This window comes from Cyprinodon variegatus, unplaced genomic scaffold, assembly GCF_000732505.1.
Source record: "Cyprinodon variegatus isolate N-32 unplaced genomic scaffold, C_variegatus-1.0 Scaffold792, whole genome shotgun sequence".
NCBI lineage: Eukaryota > Metazoa > Chordata > Actinopteri > Cyprinodontiformes > Cyprinodontidae > Cyprinodon > Cyprinodon variegatus.
Window position 1 is genome coordinate 322,060 of NW_015151245.1, and position 6,851 is coordinate 328,910.

At 38.5% G+C, this 6,851-nt stretch overlaps 1 protein-coding gene across 5 annotated transcripts in view; it reads right to left on the reverse strand.

Annotated features, from left to right (window-relative positions):
* Positions 1 to 6,322, reverse strand: part of khsrp (KH-type splicing regulatory protein) — a 10,367-nt gene extending 4,045 nt beyond the window's left edge. For 2 of the 5 annotated variants that reach the window (XM_015396366.1, XM_015396364.1), the window contains exons 1-11: positions 6,102 to 6,322; positions 4,019 to 4,121; positions 3,846 to 3,899; positions 3,712 to 3,748; positions 3,552 to 3,610; positions 3,386 to 3,466; positions 3,244 to 3,301; positions 1,485 to 1,632; positions 1,267 to 1,365; positions 1,062 to 1,163; positions 868 to 970 (exon numbers count right to left, since the gene is read on the reverse strand). In XM_015396366.1, coding sequence (XP_015251852.1) covers positions 868 to 970; positions 1,062 to 1,163; positions 1,267 to 1,365; positions 1,485 to 1,632; positions 3,244 to 3,301; positions 3,386 to 3,466; positions 3,552 to 3,610; positions 3,712 to 3,748; positions 3,846 to 3,899; positions 4,019 to 4,121; positions 6,102 to 6,191 — 934 coding nt within the window. In that variant the 5' untranslated portion in view covers positions 6,192 to 6,322. The remainder of the gene's footprint in view (positions 1 to 867; positions 971 to 1,061; positions 1,164 to 1,266; positions 1,366 to 1,484; positions 1,633 to 3,243; positions 3,302 to 3,385; positions 3,467 to 3,551; positions 3,611 to 3,711; positions 3,749 to 3,845; positions 3,900 to 4,018; positions 4,122 to 6,101) is intronic. The other 3 variants (XM_015396365.1, XM_015396368.1, XM_015396367.1) reach the window with 3 other exon arrangements.
* Positions 6,323 to 6,851: the final 529 nt, after the last annotated feature.

The following is a 6,851-nucleotide window of genomic DNA, read 5'->3' on the forward strand; positions in this document are numbered from 1 at the left end:
TTTTCTCATAGGCGAAGCGTTTACACTCCAGAGCAGAAGGTGGCGGTACTGCGACCAAAGCCAACCACCAGTAGTAAACAAGAAGAAGTAGAAGAAGCGAAGCAGCTTAGCCGGGTGTAGCAGAAAAAAAATCTGTTGTTGTGGGGAATCGTGTGGGTATGGCGAGTGGGAAAGAACAGGAGTTGGAAGACGCGCCAGCAGCACTTTATAGATCTGCTGTATGGGAGCGCTTTGCATTTAGAGTGACCTACGATGACGGCGGAAAGAAAGTTGTGGATAAAAGTGCAACAATGTGCAAGCATTGTGCGACATGTTTTATTTATGCTAACAGCAACATGACCAACATGTCATGCTAACCCCAAAATCCAACATACTCCATCAGCGCCCCGCTGCGCACCAGACCGCCTGCACAAAGCAAAGCATACAGCCCCCACTGTGGCTCCTGTCCGCCCCGCTCTGAGTTCCTTGGGGATCGTAGAGGGCATGCGCGAGATGATTAAATTCAAAGCAGCAAAACATGCGGAAATGATCCATGGTTTCCGAGAATTATTAAAAATAATTACAATTCATAAATTTTTTGGGATTTTTTCATTGATTTCATAAAAATTTTAATTAATTTTTATTTATTTATTTATTTTTTGGTGTAACAATAAACATATACCGAACCGAAAACCGTGACTACGAAACCGTGAACCGAACCGTGGATTTTGTGAACCGTTCCACCCCTAGTATACACAGAATGTATACAATATGACAATAAAAATGGTCTAATTCTAACGTGACGGACATGTCAAAGGAATCTACTGAGCCAGTCATCATCATCTTTGATCCCAGCATTGTAATATTTATCCTGGGTTTCCTTTTTACCTGGTTTAAACTGTATCTTCACTCCAGCATCACTCTGGATCTTCTTTATCATCTCCCCACTGCGACCAATCACAACTCCCACAGACTGTCGAGGAACGGCGATCTGTGGGATTAGAAGGCAAAGATCTCAAGTCAAATATCACGTCTGAAGTATCAAAGAAAAGGTTTTTAGCTTTTAAATTGGAAATAATTACATCAATGCCACCCCCTCCCATCCTGGATCCGAATTCGTTCCTGTCTCCAAAACCAGAATGATCCCTTTCTCGTAGAATCTCGTTAACCATCTCCTTTGCTTGCTGAAAACGGAACACACAGAGACACACGACAGAGGTGGTAAGAAATGAAAGGGGACCAGGGACATGTACCCATTAATCCGATGCAACAGGGTCCAAGCAGTACCTGCACTTTGTAAGGGTCTCCAATGATGCGTAAGGGTTTGTCTATGTTGGGAGGCTGTGATCCGTCTTGGACAAGAATCATTTTAACTCCAGCTCGCTCCTAGAAAATTGACCAGAGGAAAACATAAAAGATAAAACAGCAGATTAAATATAACTCTTATTAATGCTGGACACATTAACAAGCAGGTAGCCCTGTGGATATTGAGCACAGAGACCCACCTGGAGCTGTTTGATTGTCTCTCCTCCTTTCCCAATGATTAGGCCAGCCTTCCCTGCCGGGATGATAATCTCTTGCATAGAGCCGGACTGACCATTGCTTGACTCGTGACCTCTGGACACTATGTCATCTATTAGAGCTTTGGCCCTCCTGGAAGAAAATTTGAGACAAAAAGCTGAAAAGGCTGAAGTGACGTTTAAGAAATTGTTGATGTTTCCTCATCAAATAATAGATTATTATTCTAACCCCAAGAATGCATAGAAAATGTAAAACGTGATCTGCCCCAGACCCAAGATAAGAAACTGGAAGACTCTTGGAGTCACCATGAATTTTTTTAAAACTGATTTAGCTAATTAGTGTCTTTCTAATAACCAAAGCTCAGCTTTAAATGGTAGAAATCAACTACCAATCCACTCAAACAAGAAAAGGACGGGAGAATTTCACAAAGCACAATTACACTGCTTTGCATAGGTCTTCAGTCCTCCACAATGATTTTAATTGTAGCTTAAAGATGTTTTAACTTCTCATATAGAGGCATTTTCATTGAACAGTTCATGGGTTTAAAGCTCCTGTCACACCTTATGCCTGACGTATGCCTGACGTCCAAGAAATCAGCTAAAGCGCTGGCATATGCTGAACTTTCTATGTATTTTTTTCTATTTTGGGCAAATAGATAACGCATTCTTAACGAGTCCAGAGAGCAATAAACAACTCCCTAAATTATGCATAACGCATAGCAGCTTAATGCCCATGAAATGTTACAATTCAGTGTCCTGAGGGGGGCAGCAATGCGCCTGGAGGCACCCGGCCTGCATAAAAACATTTAATTGATCGCGGTATTAACCTAGCTGCTGTTTACTGTTTGCAATAAAAGAATAAAGAAAAAGAAAAAAGGTTTGCAATCACAGCAGATTCAGCGTCATGTCTGCTAGGAAGTTTGTTGGTCATGGGCGTGAACGCAGGGAGGATCCATCACACCCACCCCAAAATGTGGATAAAGTCTGGAGGAGAACCGACGGTTTCCTCCTGTGAACCCCATTTCATACCAAAAAGTTGCCAATACGCCATTATACAGTAGCTGTACGTTAGAGACATGTTCAGCGGTCGCCTGGAACATGTCAGATACGTTGATATGCATTGGAGATAAGTTACACAAAAGTTATTCACAAGTTAATCACAGGTTTTGGATAAGCTAGATGCCACGACTTATGAGTAACTTACACTTAATGTATTTCAACAATCAGATAACTTACCTTTAACTTATGCCCCATGTATGAGCATAGGCTGGCATATGTCAAGAAATTTTCAACGTACACGTATGTCGACATGTTTAAGCGTACTTCAACGTGCTCATAACTTATACAAAACTGACCCATAACTTATCCAATGCCAGCATTTTTGCCAGATTTTTCACACGTCAGGCATATGCTGGCTAAATCGTCAAGGTGTGACAGGGGCTTAAGGTTCCAGACTAAAATGAAACAGATATTAAAACGTCTTATAGATTTAGGGTCCTTGTTCTTCTTCAGTCTTAATGGGAGTATTTTTGCAACCAACGACTCAAAGGAAGAGATAGATGAGTTAGTAGACATTTTAATCAAAGCTGTGGAGAAACAAAGAGGGCTCTAATGGAATCCATTTTATATTGCAGTTACCCATCCTTAAATAAATAATTTCAATTTTTAATGAAAACAATCCAATAAAAAATGAGAATTTAAAACTTTCCTGGATTATTATTTATATATATATATATAAACTTACTGAATAGCCTCTGGTGATCCAGTCAGAGAAATACCCCTTTCTGGCAGACCAACGCTATCTGTAAATTAATGCGAGACAATATATCAGTATATCACATTTAGAACCCTTTATAGTGGTGTGGTGTAAACTATAAACGACTCACGTATCTCACCATGTGCAATTTGGACCTTGCACCCAGAGTCATGCTGTATTTTGTTGATCTGTTCCCCTCCCCGTCCAATGACTGTTTGGAAGCCCCGAAAAGACTTTTTTAATTGAAATTGAAAAGATGCAACAGAAAAGTGAGTGAAGTATGTGCCTGTACTCACTGAGGCCAACCATGCTATCAGGCACCTTGTACTCCTCTGTCATAGTAGAGGGCCTGACACTGGAGATACAGGACATGAAAACAATGACTTTAAGATGTCCTCAATCTCTAGAGCAAAGATAGAACTGTTGAGAGTTGAAGACAAAGAAAAAAAGGCCTACCTTTGCTGGGACAGGGCAGCTAACTGAGCTCCAATTGCTGGAAGAGAAGGAGGAAAAAAAAGTGACTACAGGAAATTAGGAAAGCGAGAAAAGCAAAAACTTTTTTAGAAATCCAGTGAGTGTCTTTAACGTACACATTGCTGAATCTCTTTCACTCTGTGATGCTACTTTTTTGGCATCGGGCTCATCTAAAAGAACAAATATAAAACAAAAATAAAAATACAAAAAAAAAAAAAAAAAAAAAAAGGTGAGTGTATTCCTAACCGGCCAAAGCAAACCAACGCTTTCTTTGTTTTTGATTTCTTACCTCCTTCTTCCAGGGATCGTTTCTGTGCAGTGAAGGGATAATTTTCAGCTCCTCCGTTATTCGTCACTGTGGGCCCAGCCTCTCCGCCGATCTTAGCTGCAATCTAGAGAGCAGAGGGTTTTGGTTTACAGAGATATCAGTAAAATGTACTTTTCAAAGAAAAGGACCAGAATAATTCAAGCAAAAACTGGTTGTAAAATCAGAAGGAATTGTTGATATGTAGGACTAGACATGGCCTGTTCCTGGTAACAAGCATCTAAACAGCTGAAAGCCACCCATCATACTGTACCTACTGCTGGAAGTGCTTTTATTGAGATGTCCAATAAGTTCCCTGTGAGCATGATGCCGTTTTTGGTCATAAGTAACGATTTTTTTTTGTGCCAAACAACATTTTGGAGCTATGAAGGTCCCTGCTTTGTTTAAAAAAAGATTCTATAAGGTTTTAAGAGATGGTAGCAAGCCTTGGCTGTTTTCACAGGAAGAAATTGCCTCCGTCCTTAACTCTACTTCTAGATAAAGATTGAAAGACCTACAAAAACAAAGTGCAATAATTAATAGCCACTGCTCGTTCAGTGTTACTTTCTGCCGCTCGAGGCTGAACTTAACCTGCTTTTATATTAACTTACAGAAAGCCCTCCTGTGTTCAGCAGTTTGTAACTATAGCCAATAACATAGCAATGAAAGTCCATCTCACATGTTGCAAACTCAGAATTAAGTAGGGGAATTAAAATTGTATCTAAAAGTATCCTTTTATTTATTTATTTATTATATTTATATATATGTTTGTTATTGCCATTTTTTTTGTATTAATTACCATTTTCAAGGCTGCACTTTAAAAAAATGTAATTGTCTAGAGCTGTTTTAAACAAAATTTCTTTTGACAAAATAAATCTAAGTTTAAAAAAACATTTTTCAGAAAAACAGTTTGGACAGAAATATACATATTTGTTATGAAACCAGGGCAATATGTCCTCCTAGTTGATGATTGAAGAAGAAACCGTGATCTGTTATGGAAATCAGCAAACGCACAAAACTAAAGGCTGCACCATATCAGCCTTTTGGTATGTTGATCTAATCCAAGTGTTTTTCACCCTTCATTTTACAAGTTGGTGCTATAATTAGCCAGATGGAAGGAGGTTGACAGCAGCAGATACTGAAATGACATTGTCAGAAAGAAAATGCTGAAGATCCCAGAAAGATAGAAGCACAGAATAAATAAACAGGGATGGAATCTGAGCTGAGAATTATAAACACAAGAAAAATAATTGAAATTATTTTCAATGTCACCATAATGAAACAGGGTTACATTCAGGATTAAGGACTATAGAAATTAATCCTCATGGCCTCAACCTTTTATTACTACTATTTATAAACACGTCAAACAATCTCTCCAGAGTGATTAGTAGCATCTACAAAGTATAATTGGGAAAAGAACAATGATGACATCTTTAAACCAATGATGAGATTTTAAATTTATTTGCTTCACAAACATAAGAAACAGCTAAAATAAAGTATATTAACTCTCATGGTCCAGGTTTTTTTTCTGCAACATTCCCATCATATACGAGAAGATAGTTTGGAAGTCTCCAACCTGTTCCTTCTGTCTTAGATTGTTTTCTCAGCATTTAAATAAAAGTGTCTGATGCGACACGTTTGCGACATGTGTCCATTCAAAGCCTTAAAATGTTTCAGGACAAATCATCCCAAAATTATAATGTTTTGTTAAATACACCCATCTATACATGATCTGTTCTTTTTATTACACATCAGGCTAAAATACAGCATCCGATTGTTAAATGTTTCTTTTTTTTAGATCAGGCATTACGTGGAATGCTAAGAGATGTTCACGATGGCTTTATACAGTAATTTAGTTAACTTACCTTAGATTTAAACAAAGTATTGAATAAGATAGTTAAGACCACCATATATGTATAAACTACGGGCTAACTGTATGTTAATGTCTATATTTTTGTAAACTATTAATTAAAAGGGAATAGAGGAAAGACTGTCAATGAATGGCAACGATAAGCTAACGTCAGCTAGGCTAACAGCTAGCTAGTTTCCTCCGCTTCTTATGACTGACCTGTCTGGCTCGTTGTACGGCGTCTGCAAAGGCGTCTTTTTTCACCCCACCGCCAACACCGTTAGAAGACACTCCGCCGTAATCCGACATGCTGCTCTGAAGGAACAAACAGCGACAGAACCGGTGAGGCTTTGTCCCGGGTCAAAACTGCGCAGAAGCGGGAAGGTTACCAACGGCGGACGGGGGGCAGGAACCGTAGAGCAGCACGCCGGTAACAGAAAAAAGAAAAAAAAAAGAAAAAAATCCTTTCGACAGATGAACCAATAGCAGCGCTTCCTGCCGCAGACAGTTTTCTTCGGATGTCTTTTAGTTGGTTCAAATTACTGATCCTGTTCCGAACAGCGCCACTTTGTGGCGGAGAATAGGAATTAAATGAAAACAGAAATCAAAAACAACTAAAAAAAAAAAAAACATGTAAACTGTGTAAATATTATATAAATCGACAAGAAAATATACAATTAATTTCAAATGTTAGCTTTGGGGCCAAATGTTAAATACATTTCTAATATTTTACAAACTTTACAAAAATTATTTTTGCAATTCCGTCTTTCAATAAAGCTTAAATTATACTGCACCATTTCCCAACACCATCATGTGATGGCTCCTGAGAAAACAAACTGATCCAATTTGAATACAGAAACATAAAGTTCATTTAAATTGACAACTTTTCAACATAAAGCCCGACTCTTCAATCCCTCATACTGAACTTGCATGTGGAGACAGCCGAAATTTGAACAAAAAACTATCACT